Source organism: Mauremys reevesii, linkage group 9 (assembly GCF_016161935.1).
Source record: "Mauremys reevesii isolate NIE-2019 linkage group 9, ASM1616193v1, whole genome shotgun sequence".
NCBI classification, from domain to species: domain Eukaryota; kingdom Metazoa; phylum Chordata; order Testudines; family Geoemydidae; genus Mauremys; species Mauremys reevesii.
In genome coordinates, this window is record NC_052631.1 from 7446422 (window position 1) to 7472323 (window position 25902).

At 52.0% G+C, this 25902-nt stretch overlaps 1 protein-coding gene across 4 annotated transcripts in view; it reads left to right on the forward strand.

Moving 5' to 3' along the window:
• VWA5B2 (von Willebrand factor A domain containing 5B2) overlaps positions 1-25902 on the forward strand; it is a 63130-nt gene that overhangs the window by 36082 nt on the left and 1146 nt on the right. For 2 of the 4 annotated variants that reach the window (XM_039488112.1, XM_039488113.1), the window contains exons 4-21: positions 519-750; positions 1395-1549; positions 7360-7491; positions 8038-8162; positions 8379-8555; positions 12119-12229; positions 12686-12891; positions 14628-14742; positions 16044-16226; positions 16402-16600; positions 16903-17192; positions 20440-20665; positions 20869-21210; positions 21295-21432; positions 21897-22016; positions 22578-22655; positions 24191-24260; positions 24800-24908. In XM_039488112.1, coding sequence (XP_039344046.1) covers positions 519-750; positions 1395-1549; positions 7360-7491; positions 8038-8162; positions 8379-8555; positions 12119-12229; positions 12686-12891; positions 14628-14742; positions 16044-16226; positions 16402-16600; positions 16903-17192; positions 20440-20665; positions 20869-21210; positions 21295-21432; positions 21897-22016; positions 22578-22655; positions 24191-24260; positions 24800-24908 — 3008 coding nt within the window. The remainder of the gene's footprint in view (positions 1-518; positions 751-1394; positions 1550-7359; positions 7492-8037; positions 8163-8378; positions 8556-12118; positions 12230-12685; positions 12892-14627; positions 14743-16043; positions 16227-16401; positions 16601-16902; positions 17193-20439; positions 20666-20868; positions 21211-21294; positions 21433-21896; positions 22017-22577; positions 22656-24190; positions 24261-24799; positions 24909-25902) is intronic. The other 2 variants (XM_039488114.1, XM_039488115.1) reach the window with 2 other exon arrangements.

A 25902-nucleotide genomic window follows, 5' to 3' on the forward strand; every position in this document is an offset into this window, starting at 1 on the left:
GCAGTGGAATTCACAATTGTGACCACTGTCAGTGTCGGGCATTGTGGGACAGCTGCTGGAGGACTGTTAGGATCGACATAAGTCTGCACTTGCATTGTATTGACCTCAGTACATCGACCCTGGCTCAATGCTGCTCAGGGAGGTGGCGTTGCTGCATCACTGTAATGGGGCACTTACATTGGTGGGAGACAAGCTCCAGTGTAGACACGTACACAACTAGGTCAGCGCAAGGTGGCTTACATCAGCTTCACTTTGTAGTTAGACCACACTTTAGACTGTAAACTTCTAGGGGCAAGGACTGTGTCTTTTGATATGTGCGTACATTGCTAAGCACACTGATAATACTTAATGTATAATGAATAATAATCCCCCTGGCCTCACGATTCCAGTTTGAGACTGTCCACGGCTGAGGGCCTAATCCCCCGTCCTGGTGCTGGTCTGTAACTGCGAACACCAGCTCGATGCTCTAAATGCCTGTCCTGTGGAAACTGCCTGCTGACTGTTCCTTTCCTGCCCAGGTCACCTAATCCTTGATGAAGATTTAGAGCGTTCTACCTTCATCCTCAGCACGGGCCCCATCGGGCCCTCAGAAATCCTGACGGTGGTGTTCAGCAGCAGCCAGGAGCTGTCGACCCTGCCAGACGGTGCACTCCACCTCACATTCCCCTCCATCCTCACGCCCCTTGTGGTGGCCGTCCCGGAAAGTGCGAGTGAGCCGGGAGGCTTGTGTGACGACAGGTTGGCCCTATGGTGATTTTCATGGCTTTCTCGGAGTCTATGCCATAGTGGGGGCTGAGGAGGTTATAGAAGGGGAGGGAAAGCAGAGGGGCTATAGGGAGGGGATAAGAAGCAGAGGGATGGTTCTGTGGTCACCTCAGCCCTGAGGAGATTCCCAGAATGCACCTTAACTTCACCAAACCTGAATACAGAGGCTCACGGTAGAGGATTTGCCCAGGTGTCCCTAGTTGTGGATTCCCACATTCTCCTCCTGTGTCCTCACAGGGTGGGCAGACCAGGAATTACCTGACAGGTAAATGTGGGAAGATGTTGGGGTTCAGGAAGACACTTCATGTTCCCTCCCTGATGAAGTGTGGCTCTCCACTGGCCTGAGGTGGCAGTAAAGTCCCTATGGCCTGCCTGAGATACCCAGGTGTGAACTAAAGTTTGGTGCACATCCCAGGGTATCATCAGAGGAGGCTGTTAATTTCCCAGCTGCTGGAATGCCCAGGAGTGCATGGCGAGAGCTCTCTGCGCGATAGGGAGAGAGGCTGCCCTGGATACGGGGTCTCTGCAGGCTGCTCAGCAGTGCAGCGGCTAACGTTCCCCAGCAGGCCAAGCCCACCCCTAGTGGGTGCTTTGAAGTCAGCTCATGATTGACTTGTCTTTTGTTTCAGTCCCACTAGCTGCTTTGGAGCTACTGGCCTGCGAAGTGAACAGTCATTCATCATGCCTCCCGAGAGCACAGACATCTTCAGGGGCCAGGCCTACAATCCCTTCCCCTATGAATTCTCCTTTGAGCTGCTGGTCAAGGGGCCCTGCTTGCTGGCAGGTAGGAGGGTGATGTTTCTCCGTCGGCTTATTTTTCTCTCTCTTTCGGTGGCTCATCAATGCTCATGGAAGTGAAGTGTCAATAGAGCTGGACAGTGTGTGGGCAACAGCTGGCCAAGCCTCCCCCTGACAGCCCATCTAGTGCCCCTCAATCCCCATGTGCAGTCCACCCCCCACTATTCCAGCCCTGGGATAACAGAAACATGCAGCTCATTTCATGTCCCTTTATCCTGACCCAGCACAGCCTGCTATTCCAACCCTCAGCTCCTTAGATCCATAGCTTACTGATCCTATCCGGCAGCTATCAAAGCTCAAACAGGGGTTGCAGAATGTGAACTCCTTACATGAGGAGGTTGTGAAGGCTAGGACTTTAACAGTGTTTAAAAGAGAACTAGATAAATTCATGGTGGTTAAGTCCATAAATGGCTATTAGCCAGGATGGGTAAGGAATGGTGTCCCTAGCCGCTGTTTGTCAGAGGATGGAGATGGATGGCAGGAGAGAGATCACTTGATCATTGCCTGTTAGGTTCACTCCCCCTGGGGCACCTGGCATTGGCCACTGTCGGTAGACAGATACTGGGCTAGATGGACCTTTGGTCTGACCTGGTACGGCCATTCTTATGTTCTTATGACAAAGGCCCAAAATGAAGGGCACCAAATAATTACTATTCCACTGCAGTTATGGGATTCATTCCCTCAGTGTAAATGGCTCTCTCTGTTAACTCAGATTCATGAATCTGTTTCTGATGGAAAGTTTCCAACAATAAAAGCTGGGGGGAACATGTACATAACTTTGGGACTAAAATGAGAGATGTCCCATGAAACAAAGGATATTTGATGATGCACCTCATTCCTGAAGACATTTCCTTTTGGTATTGAAGGAAAAAGCTACCTCCCGTCCCTCCGTCCAACCCCTTCTTCAAACCTGCTGCTTCTGCCTCCCTCCATCATTGAGCCTCTTTCCTGCTCCAGCCTCTGAACAATAAAACTAAAGGGTTGGGAGCTGAACTAACTTGGTGGGATCCCACCATAGCCAAGGAACCTCCTGACCTTCTCTCATGTTAACCTGGTCCGTCCGACCCTCCCCAATGTCCTTGTCTGATGTTATCTCTCCCCGGGACATGTCATCTCTGATTAAGCTCCTCAAGGCAGAGAGCAGATTTTGACTATAAATGCCAAGCTGTGAACCAGTGGCATTCTCGCCGTGCTCCAATATACTCACCACAGACTTGAGAGAGGCAAAACCCATCCACCTCTTTGCTGACTTTATTATCACAAAACTCCAACCCAAGCCACCTCCCCAGGGCACTCACTGAAGACAAAAGCACCCATAGATACCTCTAGTCAAAGGGCTACTGCCACTTCCGTTATATCCAGCAGGAATCAATTAACATCTCCAAGTGGTGTCCCAGTACCTTAGAACCAGGAGGGTCAGGTGAAGAACCCAACCACCCTGTTATATAAGTGCACCATTAATAATAGAATGAGAGCTCTTGGGTGAGTCAGGGAACGCAGGAAGGATCAAAGGGCATCTGAGGTAGGACAGTGGATGAGCCAGTCCACTTACTCCTGCCCCCAAATGCCATTGCACATCACGGATTTATGGGATAGCTGCTGAGACCAATCAACTCACGTCACCTGGGGTGGAGTCTTAGCCGCTACCACTTGGACCCAGCAGTAAAGGCCTAGCTCTTTCTTGCTTAGCCAATATCCTCCTTCACTCAGAGAAATGAAAGTGAGGAATGGCTGTGGGGAGAAGGGATGTGATGGGGATGAATTGCACAGAGACTGGAGTGTGCCTGAGAGAGGCTAGGGGAACTGATCCCATTAGCGTTGGCTCAAGGCCCACCTGCCTCTGAGGCGCTGCACTCCGGCCTCAACGAGCATCAATCTGGAGAAAATGTCTGTTGGTGCTGAGTGGTTTATAGGCCCCTCTCTGGTAGGAGGGGGAGGTACGCCAGGAAGAGAAATATCAAGAGGTCCCAGCTGCACTGTGAGCATCCCCACAGTCCTTTTTAGACCTTGAAGAGGCTCTTCTCTGCCTCCCCTGAGCTGCTGAGTCTGGGAGCGGGGATGTTGGCACTGAGCACTGGGTGCTGACTAGCCTCAGTGGAGGCCACGCTCAGGTGAGTGGCTGTGTGTGGGGTGGCATAAGGGTGAGCAGGGAGGGCTGCTCAGGGAAGACTCTGGCCAAGTGGGATGGGCAGAGGGTTCTCAGCAGATAGCCTGTGGCTTTCTTCTGTACTGTCCCTTATGCGCAGAGCCCCTTTCCTTCCACTTGCAACCTCTCCTCCTTCAGTCTCTCCTCAAAACACACTTCCTCCTTCTGCGAGGCCTCCAAACCTTAACCTTCCCTCTTAGCAAATGTGTTTAAACCCGTGTCCCTGTGTGAGAGTAAGTGCTTGTGCTCATGGCTGTGTGTGTTTGCATGCACTTGTGTAAGCAGGTATGTGTGTGAGTGCACATCTGTGTGCATGCATGAGTGCTTGTCTCTGTGTGTGAGCACATGTGCATGCATGGCTCTATGTGTGCATATGCACCTGTGTTTGAATGTGCCTGAGTGTGTGTGTGTGTGTGTTGGTATAAATACTCCTGTGTATGGAAGCATGGGTGTGTGCACATTCGTGTGTGAGTACTTGCATGTGAATGAAGTTCTGGAACAGCCTTCCATGGGGAGCAGTGGAGGCAACAAACCTAACTGGTTTCAAGACTGAGCTTGATGGGTTTATGGTAGGGTGACCAGATGAGAGGAAGAAAATATTGGGACACACGGGGGTCCGGTGGCGGAGGGGGAAAAAGAGAATTGAGTGCTGGCGGAGCGAAATATCAGGACAAATTGCATCCCGACCAAAGATCGGTTGGGATGCGGGACAAACACCTAAATATCGGGACGGTCCCGATTTTATCGGGATGTCTGGTCACCCTAGTCTATGGAGGGGATGGTATAATGAGATTGCCTACCATGGCATATGGCCCATCCACGACTGCTAGTAGCAAATAATCCCAGTGGCCGGAGATGGACCCTAGATGCGGAGGGCTCTGAGTTACTACAGAGAATTCTTTCCCAGGTGTCTGGCTGGTGGGTCTTGCTCACATCCTCAGAGTCTAACTGGTCGCCAGATTTGGGGTTGGGAAGGAATTTTCCCCAGGTCAGACTGGCAGAGACCTTGGGGGTTTTTATGCCTTCCTTTGTAGTGTATGCACGGGTCACTTGCTGATTTGAACTAGAGTAAATGGTGGATTCTCTGTAACTTGAAGTCTTTAGATCATGGTTTGAGGACTTCAATAACTCAGCCAGAGGTTATGGGTCTAGTATAGACAGGGGCGTGCACAAGAGGGGACAAGCAGGGACACGTGCCCCCAATAATCAGCAGGGGCGCAGAACTCCTCTGGGGTTAGGGTGGGGAGAGGCAGCTCCTCTGGACCTGGGGTGGCGGGCTCGAGGAGGGAGCCAGCTCCTCCGGTTCCAGGGCCAGGGGGGGCAGGGAGAGACAGAACGTGCCCCTCCAAGAGTGGTCACATTGTTATACCTGTGCACACCCCTGCGTACAGGAGTGGGTGGGTGAGGTTCTGTGGTCAGCATTGTGCAGGAGGTCAGACTAGATGATCACAATGGTCCCTTTTGGCCTTAAAGTCTATGAGTCTATGTGTGACAGTGAAAGGCTGATGGAAATTCCTGACGGGGAAGGATAATGTTGCCTCTCTGCCAAGCAATACCAGATTTTCAGGGCCTTGTATAATGATGTTAGCCAAATATAACCCCCAAGTTTGAATGTGCCTGAGTATGTGTGTATGTGTTGGAGGCAGGTAAATGAGAAAATTCTGTCTATTTCAGTTTGACAGACCCTTCCTCCCTCTCATGGGATGGATCTGTTTTATTTCAGCAGAGCTGGTAGTGTGGCCTGTAGTTAAGGTTGCATAAACTTTCCATTATAAGACCCTGTTTTCAGTTGCTTATAACTTTGCCAAAGTTTAAGTATTTGGACTGAAATTTTCCATGCCAGATGTCTGCCTCGGCCTGAGTTGTTTTGAAACATTTCTGCTGAAATGGTTTGGCTGTTTCCAAGAGCAAAATTAGGGAAAAATACATTGTTTGTCCAGACCAAAAATGCAACTTTAATTTGGCCCTTTTGCATATGCATTGTGGTATAGTCTTTAATCACATGATCACATACTACAGCTTCATTCAGTGCCACAGAATGGACAGTGCCTTGGGAAGGAATCAGGGTTGGCTGTAGTTTGTCAGATCTGCCTCATTTGTTGCTGAAGTAGGAAGTTGAGAAATGGATGAGGCAGGGGATTCCAGGACAAGAAAGGTTAAGACAACTGAATGTCTCCCTGGAGAACTGGATTCTATCCATGCCTCTGCCCCCGAGTTCCTAGGTGATTCTGGGAAAGTCACTTAAATCAAAATGTTCATGGCTGGCCACTAATGATGTGTTACACCTTTTCTGGCTGCCCAGCGTGAGATACCTATGGCCAGATGTGCAAAGTGCTCAGAATGGCAACTGCAGACTGTTAAGTGTCAGAGGGGTAGCCGTGTTAGACTGTTGGAACTGTGCTTTGAACATATAAAGTCCTGGTACTCTGGAAAATCAGGCCCCAGGTGTCAGAATGGACTAGGACCAATCCTATTCAATTTATTCATAAATGATCTGGAGCAGATGACACTAAACTACTCAAGATAGTTAATTGTGAAGAACTTCAAAAATCTCTCAAAAAAAAGTGATTGGGCAACAAAATGGCAAATGAAATTTAATGTGGATAAATGTAAGTAATGCACATTGGAAAAAATAAAAAGATCTTGGAGTTATCGTGGATAGTTCTCTGAAGATGTCACGCAGTGTGCAGAGGCGGTAAAAAAGCAAACAGGATGTTAGGAATAATTAAAAGGGATAGAGAATAAGACTGAGAATATATTATTGCCCTTATATAATCCATGGTACGCCCACATCATCTCGAATACTACAGATGTGGTCTCCTCACCTCAAAAAGATATTCTAGCACTAGAAAGGTTCAGAAAGAGAGCAACTAAAATGATTAGGGTTTTAGAGAGAGGGTATGAGGAAAGATTAAAGAGGCTAGGACTCTTCAGTTTGGAAAAGAGGAGACTAAGGGGACATGATAGAGGTATATAAAATCATGAGTGATGTTGAGAAAGTGGATCCATAATACAAGAAAATTAATAGGCAGCAGGTTTAAAACAAATAAAGGAAGTTCTTCTTCACATAAGCACAGTCAAACTAACTCCTTACCTGAGGAGGTTGTGAAGGCTAGGACTATAACAATGTTTAAAGGGGACTGGATAAATTCATGGTGGCTAAGTCCATAAAAATGGCTAGTGCCTGTTAGGTGGACCTTTGGTCTTACCCGGTACGGCCTTTCTTATGTTCTTATGTTCTTATGTTCTCACATTGGGCCCCCCACATTAGTGGACACTTGACAATTTTAGCCTTATTCGCTCTGTGCTTCAATTCCCCATCTGTAAAATGGGCAGGATAATAGCACCTGTTCCCACAGACTAGATGATTTAGGCCTAGATTTTTAAAGGTATTTTGGCGTTTCTGTGTCTCAGTGTTGCAACATCTGCCTGATTTAGGTGCCTAAGTCCCATCAACAATCAATGGGATTTTGTCTCCTAAATGCCTTTTGAAAATGAGATTTAGGCTCCTAAATTGGTTAGGTGTTACAACACCGAGTGCAGCAATGCCCGAGTACCTTTAAAACCAACAAATCCTGGGCCTTACCCCTACCTCCCCGAGCCCCTTAGTCATTGTAACTTCTGCTTCCTATTCTTCCTCTGCCCTGCAGGCTTGGAGAGCCCATCGCATGCCCTACGGGCTGATGCAAACCCCTATGCCAACTCTGCCTCCACCATTTGTGTTACCTTGGCAGAGGGTCACCAGTGTGACAGGAGTCTGGAGATTATCTTGTACCCCTGTGGTAAGAGGAACAAGTGAACCAACGTTACACTGGGAGCATGCTTTTAACTTGGAGTCCACAGCTAGGATAAACTCAGGAGGCACTGGCTCTGGGAGCTCAAGGCCTCTACTAACAGGAGCGCTGGCTGTGGGAAGCTCCTGGTTATTACAGCTCAAGACTCTTCCAGCTGGTGGTGCTGTGGAGAAGGGAGCAGGCATGCTAAGCAGGGGGAAGCTCTCTGTTGCTTAATTCTCTGCCTCTCCTAGTGGGGGTGCTACCAGTGGAGTAAACCCCAATTCTCTTACATGGAGACATATTTAGTATTTCAGAGGCATTTTCCATCTGGATTGATTTACAGTCCTAGAAGAGCTGCCTGTGTCGAGCCCATTTTGTTCTGCAGCCCACTTCATAAGGGAGAGGGCCTTTCACAGACCCAGCTCCCCTCCCAACCCCTCATTTCCCAACTGCCTGGTCCTCATGACTCTCAATTCTGCGGAGCACCAGGAAGTGCCCCAGGGCCATAGGGTGGGAGCCACTGACTTCTCTGATGTTTGTCCTTTTGCCCAGAGCCCCATCGCCCTCACCTGGTCATTGAGTCGGGTGCCATGACGTACCAGGAGTATGAGGCGCACATCAGGAGTCGTCGGGATTACGTGCGAATTGCCAAGAAGGACAGTGATGGGGAGAGACAGGTGACCAGCCCTGGAGGGTCTTTAACAGGGTGGTCCTGGAGGGGGAGGTGTCAGGGCCAGTTAGAGGACTCGGATGGGAGAAGGTCTGGGAGAAGTCTGAGACTCGGGGGAAACAGCTGGGCAAGGATGTGTGAGGCTCACGGGGAGGTGCCTGTGGAAGGGGGATGTGAGGCTTGAGGATCCCACCCCACCCCTGTCTCTCTCTCGTGCTCACAGGTGGCCTTCGTTCAAAAGCGATTCCACAAAGACATCTTCCACAACCCGGTCCTGATGCTGAACTTCTGTCCTGAGGTGGGCAGTTTGCCTACTGACCTCCAGACGGTCACCCGGGAAATCCTCTTCCTCATCGACCAGAGCAGCAGCATGAGTGGCCCCAACATCATCAGGATCAAGGTCAGGGGGAAAAGGGCCCAGCTTGGGGGCAGGCGGCATAAGACCCTCCTAGGGGAAGAAAGCCAGGAACAAGCAGTGGCCAGGATGGCTCCGAGTCCTCAGGGTGAATCACTGACTTGTCTCAAATCTTCCCATTAGGGGTGAGGTGAGAGGGAGGAAACATTAGGTCACCCAGAGCCCTCAGATTCCTTTCCTCCTTATCAGTGGGGCCTGATGGCACAGACAGTGTGTTAATCCCCTTGATGGATCAGCTGCTTAACAGGCAGGCTGGCTACCTCTTCCCTGTGCTGCTGCTGCTGCTGCATTTGAGGTCAGCTGAGGGACTTGCTAACAATCCCTGGATTTGAATGTTGTGGGGAGGGGCCAGGTCATGCCATTTTCTTTGGAGGAGACAGACTGTAGTTTGCTTCCCCACTGAAGTCTGCTGACCATCTGGGCAGGGTGTAAGACCCATCTCTCTTCTCGAGCTTTTGCTTAAGGTGGCAGGGAGGGACATGATATCGTGGAGGGGCAAGACTCTTTAGTTACTTCTGAAAATGCTTTGGTCAAAGCGGAGATACTTTAGAGATTAGAATGGAAGGAAGACAGACAGACATCACAGACTGATCTGTATTAGAAACAGAGAAGGGAGGAGGTAACTGAACAATATGCAGGGTCAGTCCATGCTGCAGGGAAAAGACAAGGCAGATTGAGGCTGTTAATAAGAATGGCTTTTAAAGAAACGGTTGGGGGAAGTGAAGGATAGAGACATTAGAAAATGAGGAGGGGATGACATCAGTGCTGACTCAGATGTTTAAGGTTCTGAGCTGCTCAAAAAAAAATTGTCTTAAATTAATAAAGCAAAGAGGTTTGGGACACTCAGGGCCAAATCCATCTCCCTCCTCCGTGAGCCCCTGGGCCATGGGACCAATATGACTTTGCACAGTATGAACAGGTGTAGGGGCAGAGGACATGCAGTAGGCGAGTGAAGTCCTCTGCACAGCAGAGGAGTGGGGAGAGAGATGTGGATGAGCCGGAGGTGGGACCAGTGGATCTGCTGCTGTGTGGATCCTCTCATCTCCTTCCTCCCTGTGGGATGAGCTGTGTAAAAGCCCTGCATAGGCTACTGCAGCAACTGAACTGAAAGGTCTTTGCAGAATGGCTCCACAGCTGCTCTGCAGCCTAAGGAAATACTCCTTCACACCTTCCCTACACATCTCCACAGCCCAGCTATTCAGGCTGGATTTGCTGCATAGGGAATAGTGAAGATCTGTTGATAAAACCAGGTGAGGGAATACTTGGAAAATGTGACCATATAAAGATTAGCTAGTCTGGATGGCCCAGACCCCAGGCCATTAGGGGAATAAACTGATAAATCCATTTGATCACTGAACTGTTTCTATAAAGTCTTGGAGAACTGGAAAGATATGAGAGGACTAGAGAAAAATACCAGTCTTTAAAAAATGCAAGAGAATGATCCTGGCAATTATTGTCCTGTATGTCTAACTCAGGGGTCGGCAACCTTTCAGAAGTGGTGTGCCGAGTCTTCATTTATTCACTCTAATTTAAGGTTTCGCGTGCCAGTAATACATTTTAACGTTTTTAGAAGATCTCTTTCTATAAGTCTATAATATAGAACTAAACTATTGTTGTATGTAAAGTAAATAAGATTTTTAAAATGTTTAAGAAGCTTCATTTAAAATTAAATTAAAATGCAGAGCCCCCCAGACCGGTGGCCAGGACCCGGGTAGTGTGAGTGCCACTGAAAATCAGCTCGCGCGCCGCCTTCGGCGCACGTGCCATAGGTTGCCTACCCCTGGTCTAACTTCTATCCCTGCTAGAATAATGGAACAGGTACTCTGAAAACACTGTTTATAGAGTAAAAGCAATAAGTGGCTGTACAGAATAAATCATGTCAAGCAAATTTGGTTGCTCTTTCTAAGAGAACAGTAGAAGTAGTGAATGAAAGGAACATGGCAGTTCGAGAGAGACTTCAGGAAAGAAAACACTTGATTGTGCCCCATGAAATCATGCTTGAAACATTAATTCTGATTGGCTCGGATAGAAGCAGTGGAACCTGACTGGAACCTGACTGAAGGACTGAACAAAGGGTCCTGACAAATGGCAGCGGGTAGAGCTGTGAGGAGGTTTCTAGTGGGGATTGTAGGGGTTGTTATCAGGACCTGTCTGAGTTCACGTGTTAATAGTGATACTTGTATGCAGCAGTGTTGTAGCCCTTGGTCCCAGGATATTCGAGAGACAAGGTGGGGGAGGTTGTACCTTTTACTGGACAATTTCTGGTGGTGAGAGAGAGATGCTTTTGAGCTTACACAGAGCTCTCACAACAGAAGTTGGTCCAATAAAAGATATTACCTCCCCCACCTTGTCTCTCTAATAGTGGTACTTAGCGTTTACATAGTGTTTCACATATTTAAGGTGCGGTGTAAACATGAGCTAATTAATTCTCATTATAATTTTCATGTAATGATCTGAAAGCATGTTAATGAAGTTCACAGATGAGACTAACTGAAGAGGTGATACAAGCACCAGTGAGGGCAGGAAGATGAGGCAAAGAAACCTAAAGAGCTTAGAACAATGGTCTGCAAATAAACTGAGATTTGTCATGGGAAAATGCAGCTCTCCCACCTGGGGAGAGGGACTGAAACAGGAACAGGATGGGATGGCCTTGTCCGAGATCCTGGAATCCTTGGCCCGTATCGAATGTGTGTGTAAATATATAGGGGCAGATCGACTCCCTCAGTCCATAGCTCCACGGTGACTCAATGGCTGAAGTAGCCTGTGCGGGGCACTTAAGCAGCTGAGGCTTTAACCAGAAATACACCCACATCGCCCCCCTCTAGCCCATTCCAAAGCCTAGGATCATCGTCCTTGCCTGACCCTCTGACCCCAGCACACCCCCACAGCCGTCCAGGGGCTCCCCTTCTCCACTGCATCAAATCCAAGCTTCTTGTCCTCCCTTTCAAGGCCCCTCACAGCTTAGCTTCTTCCTGCTGCTTGTCACATTGTCTCCGGCCTCCTTCCCCCCAGTGAGTCCAGCCTCAGCCTCGCATTTGTCTGCTTCTCCCCCAACAGTCTCCACACCTCCTGCCACGCCGGCCCTTGTGCGTGGAGCATCCGTTTTCAACTGACCCAGCAAGGCCAGGGGGGCATCTGAGACTGAGAGGAGGGAAGTGACTTGGCTTAGTTGCCCAGTGAGTGCCAGTGCTGGGAAGTGACTCCGCAGAGAGGTGTTCTAGCCTTGTGCCACAGAGGGAGGGGTCCCAGAGGCCAGGCTTGTTGAGAAGTGTCAGAAATTGAACGGACCCACAGAGGGAATGCAGGCGTGTTCTCTCTAGCCCACGCACCAAGGCTTTGTCCAGTCCAGTTCCGAACGTTCCCAGCAGTGGGGTGCTCAGCCCTTCCCCTGGAAGATGGTTCCCCAGCCTGGTAGATCTCCTTGGTAGAGAGTGGTGCATCTTGATGGACAGGGTGTGTCCCACTTACAGTGGATCAGCCTCGCTCTCCGCACTCCCCATCATCACTGGCCTCACCTGCCCTATGTGTTATATTTCGTTTCTTCCCAGGAGGCCTTGCTGGTGGCAATGAAGAGCCTCCCTTCAGGCACCTTGCTGAACATTGCTGGATTCGGCTCCCACATCAAACCCCTCTTCCCAGCAAGCAAGCCCTGCAGCAATGTGAGTGTGGTGCATGTGAGGAGTCCTGGCCCTCGGGACCCAGATGCCATCACAACCTGGCTTAAGGGGCCCCCATGCACCAGTCTCCCTCGCTCATCCAGGTCTGAAGCCTTCACTACGCTTCCCCACCTCACGTTGACACCCCATGACCAGCCCCTCCAATAATCAAGGCCCCCTGGTCCACATCCCTGGCTCTTCATGGGCTATGGCTGCTTGGTGCGCTCTCATCATGAGCTTGTTAAACACCTAAGTCATTTTCTCTGGCTCCTGTGATTGAAAGTTAGCTGCTCCCATGGTGTGAGCAGCGCTGGCCAACAGATCGGTGTTCGGCATCGGGCTCCTTGCTTCAACATGACCATAGTGTGGTGGGATCGTAGACAAGAGGGGAGAAGAGTGAGAATTTGGGGGTGATTCTGTGGGCTTGGGGACCCCTGTAATCCACACTGTCTGTGTCAGCAGGAGAACCTCAGGCTGGCCTGTGAGCACATACAGAAGCTCCGGGCTGATATGCATGGGACCAACCTCCTGGCTGCTCTGACCTGGATCCTGGGGCAGCCTCTGCACCGCGGTTACCCGCGCCAGCTTTTCATCTTCACGGATGCCAACGTCAGCAATGCAGGCAAGGTCATGGAGCTGATTCGGAGGCAGGCCAGCACCGTCAGGTACCGAGTGTGTGTGTGGGGGGAGGGGAGGGGAACAAACCCAGGGGAGGGACAGGGCAAGAATCTTCCTGCTGAGGGGATGGGGAACTAGCCGGCAGCCCCTGGTGCCAGAGGGGAGCAGAGGGCCCTGCATTAATACTGTTATACCCAGGGCTTAAATTCTCATAGGGTATTTCCCTGAGCCCCTCACAATGCCCCTCCTCCCCGGGCTCCCTTGAAACCCCCCAGGGCTCTGAGCTTAAGCTGGGAGACAGGGCCACATGGTGCACTATGGCTTGGAGCTTCAGCCCTATGGATCTGAAAATATTTACTGGAATTTAAGCCCTGGTCAGAGCCGTCACTAGGGTACAGCAAATCGGGGTGGCTGCCCTGGAGCCCGCTCTTTGGGGGCCCCGCAGCGGCTGCCCTGAATCGCCATACCCTAGGGACGGCTCTGTGGGTGTGTCATGCGGGGGGCAGTAGGCTGGTTCGGGGGGGCGGGATTGGGGGGTCAGGCTGGCCTGCGGAGTTAGTGAGAGGCCTGGCACCAGCAACGGGGGTCGGGCCCGCATTCACCGGCGAGAAGTGGCAGCAACGAGCCCAGCCCTCCCCGCTGGCTCCCAGCATCGCTCTGGGGAGGGGGCGGAAGCCGGAAAGAGGTGGGGCAGGGGTGGGAAGAGGTGGGATGGGAACTTGGGGGAAGGGGTGGAGTGGGGGCAGGGCCTGGGGCAGAGGGGGGATTGTCGCAGGCCCCACACCCCCCTAGGGATGGCCCTGTCCCTGGTTAAACCAAAGTTCACTCCTGAGAGAATAACTCCAGGCCCCCATCACACACACCTCAGATTTCCCATTTCATAGAAAATTTTGACATTTTGAAATTTGTTTTTGTTCTCATGAATTTCTCACGAAACAGAATTTCTGAAAAACGTTTGGATCTGGAGAATGTTTGTTTGTTCCAGAATTTCAAATTTTTGTTTGGGGGTTTTGAAATGTTACCTTGATTTTTAATCGTAATCTTCATGTCGTTTTTATTATTTTTACATTACTTCAAATGCCAGCATGCCAGACTGTTTAATTAAAACACAAACAGGAGACTCAGATCTAGAAAAGAAGATGTGATGTTTCAATCAGTACTAAGTAGCAGCTGCCCTCTAATGATTTTAAACATAAAATAAAACAATAAGAAAATATTATAACTATTTTATTGTGTCGTAGTATGGCAGGTCTATAGCAGAGGTGCATATTGTGCATTATTGCTATGGACATGTCATGAAATAATATAAAGAATAATACAAATATATAAATTAAAATAAAAAATAAAGCCCCCAAATTTTGAATTTTCAAAATGAAAATTGAAAATGTTCTTTGTTTTGAGTTTTTGTTTTAAATTTGGCATGTTTCTACAAAGGTATTACCTCACCCGCCTTATCCTGTCATCCCGGGACCAAGACGGCTACGCCAGCACAGCTAACCCTGTATTTCTAAATGTTTTGATTTTGACAATAGTGGCATTTTCAAAAAACTTTCCATGGAACTTTTCCGACCATCTCTATCCTCAAACCCCAAGCGAGGGGTCTCGGAGCCTTCTCTGCCAGAGACCCCCGTGCAGACCTGGTCCCAGAAAACCTACAAATATCCCAGCCCGAGTGGGTGGCTCAGTGTCTCCTCCTTTCAGGCTGGAGCCATCCCCGTCGAGGCCAGTGGGTCTCAGAGCAGGCCCCAGGGTTGCTTTTAAGCAGTTTTGCTTATCCCTGCAGGTGTTTCAGCTTTGGCCTGGGCTCCGGAGCCTGCCGGAGGCTCCTGAGAGGCCTGGCCAAGGTGAGCAAAGGTCGGGCTGAGTTCCTGAGCCCTGAGGAGAGGCTGCAGTCCAAGGTAACTGTCCTCCCTCTGCACCAGGATTTTGGACTCACTTGTGGGGGTGAGAGCACTGAGGTCTCTATTAACCAAGGATGCCTAAAGCTCACCCACCGTACCGAATGGGCATAGAACGACACTGGCCTCAGCTGCCCTCTTTCTGTTGCAGAGGGCAGCCTACAGAGGGCACCCACAGGTGCAGCCTGCAGACAGACCAGGGGGCTTGGCATGTCACACAGCTTGTGGCATGTGCTGTGTGGCTCATGGCAGGGACCATGGGTCTCCAACACAGAGCGCACCACTTTGATCTGGCAGCATGGCTACACTTCATGCCTGCAGGGAATGCCCATCTACGTGGCCCTGGCTGTGATGGGTTCCATTGTGCTGGGCAATGGCCAGTGGCCAAGATGCTATGTTAATCAACTGCAAACACACACTGAAAGATGGTCCCTGCCCCAGTCAGCTTACAACCTGAACAGACAAAGGAAGTAGTGGTATACACTTGATACGGATGGGAGAGTGATTAGGGCCCAGATCCTCAAAGGAGTTTAGGCTGCTAGCTTCCATTGAAATCAAGGCTCTGAGGATTTGAGGATCTGGGCCTGGGTGACTTGCCCAAGATCACGCAGAATGAGTGGCAGAGCCAAAAGTCAAACCCAGCTCTCCCGAGTCCCACCTGTCCCTCCCACCATTCCCCCGCTCTTTGTCACTTAGGCCCTGGGGGTGAAGGGCCTCGTGTTTGCTCCTGAGGCCCCTGGGTACCTAGGCTGGTGCTCAGAGTGGCATCCTGGGCTCTGGAGAGAGCTGCATCCATCTCCCGTCAGTGGGAGGGAACTTAGTGCAATGGGAGCTCAAGTGTAGGGGGAGAAGAATTAAGGTGCCTCCCCCCTGAATGACTTTGAAAGATGTTTTAGTGCCCAGATCAGGCTTTGCTTGTGTACTCACTCCCCTAGGACCCACCAAGCCAGCTCTGTGCCACAGCTGGTGGCCAGCTCTGTGCCAGCATTGGCCACCAGCATTTAACAGGGCCCCTCTAGCCCCAGATCTACCCGCATCCCCTACTCTAGCTTGGGTCCTGCTGTCAGTGTTTCTGTGCCATCTTGTGACCCAGAGCCACTTGCAGTGTCTGGGAGGCCCAGTCTGTGCTCCGTGCTCTGGGTGGCTCAGCGCTCAGTGTCCATCATCTGCTTCTCGGGGCCAACAGCTGGTTGGTAATTCAAAGGGTTGGAGCCCCCAGAGTGCGTGTGGCAGTGGAACATATAGATGGGGAGGCTGTGAGCTCTGAGGGCTGATGGGTCTGGTTTCTGCCCCCTCCTCAGCTGATAAAGTCTCTGAAGAAGGCAATTGAGCCTGCCGTGAGTGACATCACCATAGACTGGTATGTGCCTGACACCATGGAGGCTCTGCTGTCGCCCAATGAAATCGCAGCCTTGTACCCAGGAGACCGGCTCATCAGCTATTGCACCCTCTACAACATCGCCAGCTTCCGGGACAAGAAGACAGTAAGAACCCTCTGTGTAGTGGGGGTGGGGCTTTTCCACCGGGCCGTGCTCACCGGTGGGGATTGGACAATAGCTGCTGGGCCCTGGTGTATTTCTTCCCCTCTCATGATCTGATGCCAACAGGAGGGCCTCTCTCTGTGGCTGTGGCAACTACCTTGTCCTCTTGTTTTGCCAGGGCAGAGAACGGGTGTGTAGAAGCCTTTCGCGGGGTTCTGTGGGGTCAGCATTCCAGTCCCAGGATGAGGCATTTAGCCCAGATGTGGCTCACCCGTACCCAGCTGAGGAGAGCCAGGACATCAGTCAAGCCCTGCAGGAGATTTCCCGTGAGATTTCCCTGGAGTTTTCCGCTGGGGGCGTCGAGGAGTCTGAGAAGAGTGAGTGGAGCAGCGAGTGAGCACTTGGTGTGGGAGTGGGGCTGGTTGCACCTGGGGAACTTGGCCAGTGAGATAGATGTTCATCCACAGAGGAGCTGCAGAGGCAGGATGCTGACCCCTGACCCAGCTGGTCTCTTACTGCCTGCTCTCAGCCTTCGAGGCTTTGCAGCACCCACCCCTCTTGTCTGGAGACAGCTGGCCAAAGGATGAGTCCCTGCCAGGCAGGGTCAGAGGGCTGGGGTGAGGGGGAGTGTCTCTTTCCCCAGTAGAATAGGGTTGCTGCTTGTGTCTCTCCTTGGCAGGTGTGGATCCTGTTTCTGACATCTGGAAGAGAATTTACCAGGCCTCCTACATCCAGGAGCAGTATGTCCTCACTCACTGCTCCATCAGCACCGACCGGAGCCAGGGCTTACTCTCCCACGGCTCCACCAGCAGCGAGTCCACTGGCTCCAGGGACATAGCTCCTGAAAGTGGCTCGCTGGCCTGCACCCTTGAAGCCAACTCTCAGCAGGGACAGAAGAGCGTTTCTCTGTGCGACTCCTCCACCAAATCTGCTCCACTCCCGCAGGCCGGGCTGACTGCTGCCACCAAGGTGAGGTGTGGCCGAGCCCCTGGCTGGCCATGGCTGGGACTGCCATGAGTAGAGAAGGCGGGGGTGGTCCATCTCCTCTTGCCTCATGTACCTGCCCCCGCCCACAGCAGGGTGTGAATTTCTTCTAAATCTCCTGCTCAGTCCCCAGCGGAGACAGAATCCTCTATCATGGTGACCGAGGCAGTCCCCCGGTTCCTCCATGTTGGACCCTGTGTTCCCTGGAGTGCAGGCAGGCCTTAGAGAGATCCCCTAGAAGGGCTGAGCTGGTTAGTGCCCCGCAATGACATTTCATTCCCGGTAGGGATTGGGCAGCTTTGAATGCCTGGGTCATATTAGTGCTGCCCAGGGGGGAGGAAATGGGGCTGGAGGAGCGATTTGCTGATTGGTGAATGGCACAGGTGAATGCTCCTCCAGGGTTAGCCGGGGATGGATACAGGGCAGTGGTACTCCCCAGTCAGCCCGATTGCCAGAAAGCAGAGTAACATGTAACACGAGTGTGGTGTGACGACTGTCAGGATGGGTTCTATAGACCACTGCCAGATCATGTATTGAGCTAAGTCTGTTATCTGCCCCCCGGGTTCTCGCCATTCTAGGCCCTGACAGCTGGAGAAAGAACAACCGATGGGCACAATTTCCCAGCCAGGTAGAATTTAAAATTTAATTAATTAATTAAAAACCCCAATACAATTAAAATCACTTAAAATTAGTCTTAATTTAACATGAAACAAAATTAAAATAAAGTGGCCTAATCTCAAACCATCTATTTAATCTTCTTATCAAATTAAGGAATACCAAATACACCACCAGTTTCTCATCAGCTTGATCTAATCACTGAGGAAGCGAGCAGTCCTTGTTTAGCTTTCAGCCCCAGAATTACAGTGCATTATCTATCTCCATCCCAAGTGAATCTCTCCTGTCCTCAACACATATGGCTACCTCCCCAAATCGACTGTCTCCTGCCAGCTGTGGGACCTAGTACTGAATGTTGATGGGTGTCACTGCCTCAGTTTGGCTGATGACTGCTGACCTCTGTATCACATTCCATGCTTTAATGTGGCAGGCGTCATCTCAAGATGATACTGCTTGAGAGCTGGGTCCACCCAGAGCAGTGCAAAAGGTCCCTGTTACCTCATACGGGGCTCTAGGGCTGGTCTTGCAAAACATTATCTTAAATACACAAGCCATGGGAAAGCCTACATGTGCATCACCCCTAGTTTATAATTCTTTGCCTTTAACTGTCACCGCTGTCATCCTCTCAGTCCCTGCCTGAGCTCTGGCTTTCAGAGTCTAAACAGATCCCCAGAGCTCCTGCTTTGTCAAATTAAATCCATCTAGTTAATTTCTTCTGTGAAACACAACTACATCCTCACACCTTCCATGACATACTGGCTCATTCATGATTAAAAGACAGCTAATAAAAATGAACCATTAGGGTCAAATTTAAAGCATCCATTTTGGTTCATGTGTTGGATGTGTGTGTTGTACTTTGGTTTATTTTGGAGAAAGGGTCAAAACACTGGGCTACAGTCTCCAGCATCTTAAAGTGGACTTTAAAGCAATTTTTTGTTGAATCCACGGGATGATGACCTCTTCCTGATAACAGGCAAGATAGCAACATCTTCTCCTTGAGACAGACTCTCGATGACTCTCCGTGGTTGCTTTTCTGAGATGAAACGAGAAATACGTACATGACAGGTTTAAATTATAACACTATTCAAATCTATTTTAATTTGAGAAGGTGACTCTGAAACAAACCAAATATATGGGCCCTTAAAATACTGATCTGCCAGTTACACTAGGGACTTGTCCACTAAATCCTCTAGGTTTCAGAGTAAATCCTCTAGATCATTCAAAAGCAGAATAGGAAAGAAAATATAATCCATCTTTCAGAACCATCCCCTCTACAGCCCAGCCAATGTGAATATTAAACGCTGCCTCCAGCTTACGTAAACCCTTCCGGGTAACTGCACGGGGTAGTTCCGCTCTGCTGAGCAAGCAGAGTTTCACATCAGTCCTTGGCTGTCACTTCTGTTTTTCCCCCAAAACCTTGTTTCTGCTTTTCTGGCCACCAGCTCTTTGGAGCAAAGACAGAACTTTACAAAACCCAAGATTTTAAAAGAAATCAACATCTCAAGCCATTCAACAGATTTAAGTATCAGAGGGGTAGCCGTGTTAGTCTGGATCTGTAAAAGCAGCAAAGAATCCTGTGGCACCTTATAGACTAACAGACGTTTGGGAACATGAGCTTTCGTGGGTGGGTCTTGCATCCGACGAAGTGGGCAAGCTGCCACAGGATTCTTTGCTGCTTCAACAGATTTAATATTTCTTTCTAAAAGGGCCCATTCAGGGAAGCCCCAGTGTGAGGACTACAGGAGGCAGGTCATATGGGTCACCACTAGGTGGCTTATTGAGTTATTTCTGGCTTCTGTCCCCGGGTCCTACAGTTCTGGGCTCTGACATCTGGGAGAGAAGTGTCTGGTTTTCAGAGTTTTATATTATTTAGTAACTAAACTAACAAAAACAAAAACAAAACAAAAAAAACCCCAACAACCTCACTGGAAATATACTCGTGGTTTAATGTTAACCAAATCACACTACAATAAAAGGGGTTAGTATCAAATCATCAAATTAATCTAATCAGATTAATATCAAATAAACCAACAATTCCTCATCAGCTTTATCTAACAACTTGGGAATGCAGCAGTCTTTGCTTAGCTACCACCCCCAAAATAACAGGGAATGATCAATCTTTCTCACTGATAGATGTATTTATATTCTAGTCCAGAGCACAGCCAGGGTGAAATGAATATTTGGACTGCAGCTCTAAAACGAGTTACGGGCACCTGCCCTGAAAAATCTCGTGTTTCAGTTTGTACACAGGGTCTAGCTCCAGCCTGGACCCTGCTGTGACACCACCATTGCCAGCAGCCAGAGCATGTCCGACTCCAGCGAACCCGAGGGAGGGACGGACCACTTCAGACTATGCCAGCTACTGGGCTGCCTCAAAGCCCTCTCTGAGCTCCATTGGTCTGGCTGGGACTGCAACTGCCCCAGCCTTGGGGGCAGCTCTCCCACCAGCCAGCACTTTACCTGTCCTTGCAGAGAGATGGGTGGGCTCAGCGCTAGGCCTGTGCAGAGAGATGACCCAGCTGATCCCCTGCAGTAACCCCCAGGGGGTCTCATCTGCAAACCTGCCCAAAGCAGGGCCCCAGCTCCCCAGCCTGACCCCTGCATCTCTCCTGCTCAGGCGTGCGTGGCACTGAGCTCCGAGGAGCTGGCGCGGCGGAAGAAGGCCCTGGCACGAGCTGCCTTATCTGGACGCAGCTTTTCGTCCCCGCACGGTGAGCTGGATGCCCATCGGCTGCGCAGGGCCCTGGAGAAGGTGTCCCAGAAGCGGAACCAGTCCCTGGAAGGGAAGCTGGATGAGATTGGCCCAGAGCTGCAGAGGCTGCGAAGGAGCCTGGCAGATTCCAGTGAGTGTTGCTATAGCAGGAGGGAGGCACTGGGGGGCTGGAGCCCAAATTAGCTCGGGCCTCAGGGCAGCCCCCTCAGGAAGGTGCAGGGGACTCAGGGCAGTCCCGTCCCCAGGGTGGAGCCAAGGGACTGCTGTGCCCTGTACGAGCCCGGGGGGGTGTCTCCCACTCTGCCCCCAGACCTCACTCTTGCTGTCTCCTAGGTAACTTGCTCTCGCCATCCCATCTGGACTGGGACATGTTGGTGGAGCCCCCGTATCTCTTCAGCGCGTCGCCAGCGGCTGAGCGCGGTGAGTGTGAGGGGGGTGCCTGTCTGCCCCTGCGATGCCAGGTGGTGATCCATGCACTCAGTGCCGGGAAGCCCGTCTCCTGGGAAGTGACAGCCACCCTGGAGCCTCTGCTCCAAGCCAGGGATGGGGAGGGCAAAGAGGAGCTGCCACAAGAGCCGTGTAAGGCCTGGGACAAACTGCTGCACCATCTGACTGCCAGCTCCGTCATCCGGGACCACGAGAATGTGGCACAGAGGGAAGCTGAGCTGGAGCACAGTGAGTACGCACTTGCCTGCATGCCCCCCCCCCCCATCCTGTTGGCTCCCCACCGCCCAGCCTCACCCTGTGACTCACTCTCAGGTTTCTCCCGGAGGCTCCGCCTGAAGGCCATTCAGTCCAGCAAGGCTTGCAACACGCCCTCCATCTACACCTGCGTGGTGCCTGTGGACTCCTCCACCCAGGAGGCCCTGCCCAGGGCCCTTGAAGTTCGCAATGCAGGTACGGCTCCTGGGATGGCACTGAGCTCCCCCCCGGTCCCCCAGCTCAGCTCTAGGGACCCATGGGACTCTGTATGCACATGTGGATCTGCGTGTGTCTGGGTCTGCCTGGCTCCATCCATGGGCCTGGGCCTGTCTGCGTTTGTCTCCCTGTCGGCACATGCTCATGCATACACCTGTGTGCTCAGGTGTGGCTGGGGTCCAGGCGCAGAGATGTTTCAGGAGGGCTGCTAGCTATGCCAAGGACGGAGCTAGATTAGACTCCAAAGAACTGCCCAGAGAGTGAGAGGACGCATTAAAGGAATTGAGGCCCAGATCCTCAGAAGTATTGAGATCAATGGGAGTTAGGCACTTCATAGAGGATGTGGGCCTGAGCATCTTGGGCTCAAAGCAGCAGTGTCCAGGGGCGCCTGGCCCTGCTCTGCGGTGCAGCTGCCAGCTGATGGTGAGTGTGATTCCCTCCAGGGGGCCCTTCCAGCCATCCCCGAGGGTCCCAGGCTGGGATCCGGCGCCAGCGCAGTTACTCAGTGGGCCTGGGACGACGGCGTGACTCAGAGGATCTGGACGATGCTGTCATCTCTGCAGGTACCAGCCCAGCCCTGCATTGATAACCTGCCCCTGGCACGCTGCCCCATGCCCCTGAAACCCCAACACCGCCTTGGGGAGGAACTGCACAAACCAGTGAGGCTTGTCCAGGCTCCTAGGGCAAAGACAGGCTCACATCAGAGGGCTGTCAGCTCAAGGGGCCACTGATCTCAGCCACCCAGGATGGGAAACTAGGAGAGTCTGAGTAGCCTGGATCAAAGCATCAGGGGTTCTCTGGTCCACACCCAGCACCTTGAATTGGGAGCCAGGGCAGCTTACAGGACCCTGGGGTGAGGGGCTCCCTGGAAGCCCATAGCTGGCACTTCCAAGTGCAACCCTGTGCTGGTGCTGGGATCCTGGGGGTGGGCGCAGCCTGTGCATCAAATGGAGATAGAGACAGGGACAGCACCTCAGGCCACCGCTGCTGCAATGGGGACCAAGCCGGAGCTAGAGCCTGTGTGAACTAGGGAGGTTGTGGGTTCATGTCCTCAGCAGGCTGCAGCGGGGAGTTGGAAGGTCCCAGCACCCAGCGTAGTCTCTGAATTCTTGATTCTGTTTCAGAGCGAGACGAGACACCCGCTTCTCCCGTCAGCGTCTCCTCTGCTGCCGGTGCCTGGGAAAAGCAAAGCTGCCGCGATGGTAAGTCCCACGCACAGCCCAGAGCTGCTGGGGGAGCTGGGAAAGCAGGCGCTTTGAGGGTTAGACATTGCGCTGCTCGGCCCTATAGGAAAACTTAGGGCTTGGCTACACTTGCAAGTTGCAGCGCTGGTAGAGGCTTTCCAGCGCTGCAATTACACCCTGTCCACACTTGCAGGGCACAACCAGCGCTGCAACTCCCTGGCTGCAGCGCTGGCCGTACACCCAGGTCTGCTTGGGGTATAAGGGTTGCAGCGCTGGTTCTGCAGCGCTGGTCATCAAGTGTGGACACTCACCAGCGCTGTTATTGGCCTCCAGGGTATAAGGAGTATCCCAGAATGCTTTTAACTAAATTATTCCCTTTGTTTTGTTATGCAGCCTCTCTTTGTTTTGTTGTCAATTCGGAGCTCCGGGCTCCGTGCACGGCCCGGGAGCTGCTTCAAACATAGCTCCTGTTTGCTGTCATTAATCTGTAACTACTGTCAACAATGAAATGAGATAACCCCTGCAGGGGTTGAGTGTTTGCTTTGCTTGAGAGAAACGGGGAGGGGCAGAGGGGGGAAAGAGTATGTTGGATGCAGGTTGTTTGCAGTTAACAGTAAGGGGGTGGGAAAATTTTCTGATTTTGCCCAGTGTCGGTTCCAAAAATCCACTCTCTCTCTCTCCCCCCCCGTCCCTGTCACACTGCCCCACACCCCCCTCTTTTGAAAAGCACGTTGCTGCCACTTGAATGCTGGGATAGCTGCCCATAATTCATCACTCCCAACAGCGCTGCAAATGTGGCCACACTGCAGCGCTGGTAGCTGTGAGTGTGGCCACACACCAGCGCTGGCCCTGCACAGCTGGACGACCAGCGCTGCAACTACCAGCGCTGCAGATTTGTAAGTGTAGCCATACCCTTAGAGAGAGAGATGGGGCCAACTAGGAGGTGGCAGGAAGCCTGGAGCCTCAGCGTGAATCATCTCATTGTAATGCACCCATCAGCTTTACTGTCCAACCCTCAGTCCCGAGAGCGACCTCTCGTGAGGGGGCTGAGCCCCCTCCCCTAACCTGTGTGGTTACGTTATCGCCCTCGTCTGTGCTCCTGGGACTGGCCGGAACAGGCTGATCTCCAGCCTTGCTGCTCCAGCCAGTGCAGAGATGCTGGCTCTCTTGTGGAGATGAAGGGTCTGATGAGAGGGTGGCTCCCATTCCTGGGAGCGTAGGAGAACCTTGGGAGGGAGCCATGACCTGCCTGCAGTACCCCGGGGGAGCGCTGGGTTTGGAAGACAGCCCCTGCTGGGGTCATAAACTTCCCATCCTGCCCCATGTTGCACTTGGCAGGGGAGGGAGTAATGTTCAGGTGGGGCACAGGCTGGGGGCCCTCCAGCTGCCTGGTTACCTCCTAGCGTGGCTGAGCCCTTCCCCCACAGGATGGGACGCTTTGGGGGCCTCTGTGGAGCTGTCCCCTGGTAGCAGGCAATTGTGGTGGGGATGGAGAAAGTAGGGGAGCCCTGGGGAGTGCAGCCCTATGGAGTGACCTTCCCTCCTCATGCCAGGTCCTGTGGCCAGTCCCTCTGCCACCTCCGTGGGATCCCAGAAATCCATGGAGAACTTTGCTGGCTCCAGGTAGGCTTTCTAGACTGACTCTCTGGGGTTGGGGGGAGCCTAGATGGGGGCTCCTTCCATGCAGAGGGGACCCTGCATTCAGCAGGAAAGGCCCCAGTCTGTCAGGGAGAGACCCCCCCACTTCTTCACTGAGGGTCCCTCCCCCAAAACCTCCAATGCTTGAGCCCTGACCCTGCAGCACAGCAGGGGTTAATCTCTCCCCGTGCTGTTGCCAGCCCACCCTGCACTGCAGCGCGCATTGGCCTGGGGCCCAGCAGCCTCCTGGAGAGAGGCCAGCGTCGCCCTGCAGCTTGGTCACCTCGCCTCTTCGGCAGGAAGGAGCTGGAGAGGAATCTCCCCTGGCCAGGGCTGCTGTGCCACGGAGGGGTGTTGGGTGTGTGTTCACTCAGTGCTGGGGGCTCACAGCCCTCCCAATGGACCTCCTGTCTCCTGGGCTGTCAGGCTCCAGCCACCTCCTCCCAGCAGGAGCGGATGAGCACGGCTCTTCCAACGCGGGCAGGATCCAGGCCATGCAGCTCACTGGTCTCTTCTCCTGGCAGGTTCAGTCTCAGCAGGATCAGGGGGCACGGCCTAGCGCTGCGGCCACAGTGCCTGACCCCAGAAAGCGAGCTCTCCAAGGACAGTGCCATCCATGACTACCTCCCACTGGTAAGGACCCCGCACTGCCATCCCACCCTGCTGAGCCCAGCTCCTCCCCTCGGGCACTCCACTCCCAGCCCAGCAGTGCCAGGGATGGATCCCACCCCAGGACCTGTGACCAAACCTGGGTCTCCTACCTGATGGAGCAGATTAGTAATGACAAGGCCCCAATCCCAACCCCCGTCTCACGGGAGCCAGGGCTCCTGCAGAGCTGCCCCCACTGCTGCATGGTATTGCCAGAGGTTAGGCTGCAAAGCACACGCCCCATGATAGGCCTCAGCGCTGTAGGCCACAGCCTTCCCTACCTGCTCCACCCCAGCTCAGACCCAGAGCATCTGTGTGACGGGGACAGATCTGTGGTAGCTGTTACCACTCGAGAAAGAGAACTCAGAGCATCGTCAGCGCTCTGAAAACATCCGCTCAGTGTGCGGTGGCAGTCCAAAAAGCTAACAGTGGTAGGTACCATTAGGCAAAGGATAGATAATAAACTGAAAATATCACAGTGCCACTCTATAAATCCATGGTGCACCCACACCTCAAATCCTGCGTGCAGCTCTGGTCTCCCCATCTCAGCAGAGTGATATTAGCATTGGAAAAGGTACAGAGAAGGGCAACAAAAATGATTAAGGGTTCGGAACAGCTTCCTTATGAGCAGAGATTAAAAAGACTGGGGCTTCTCAGCTTGGAAAAGAGACGGCTAAGAAGGGATATGACTTGAGGTCTATAAAATCATGACTGGTGTGGAGACAGTGAATAACGACGTGTTATTTACATCCTCACATAACACAAGAACCAGGGGATACCCAAGGAAATGAACAGGCAGCAGGTTTAAATCAAGCAGAAGGAAGTATTTCTTCACACCACGCAGTGTCAGCCTGTGGAACTTGTTGCTGGGGCTGTTGTGGAGGCCAGAACTATAATGGGGTTCGAATGAGATGAGTTCACTGAGGATGGGTCCATCAATGGCCATTAGCCAGGATGGGCAGGGATGCAACCCCTTGCT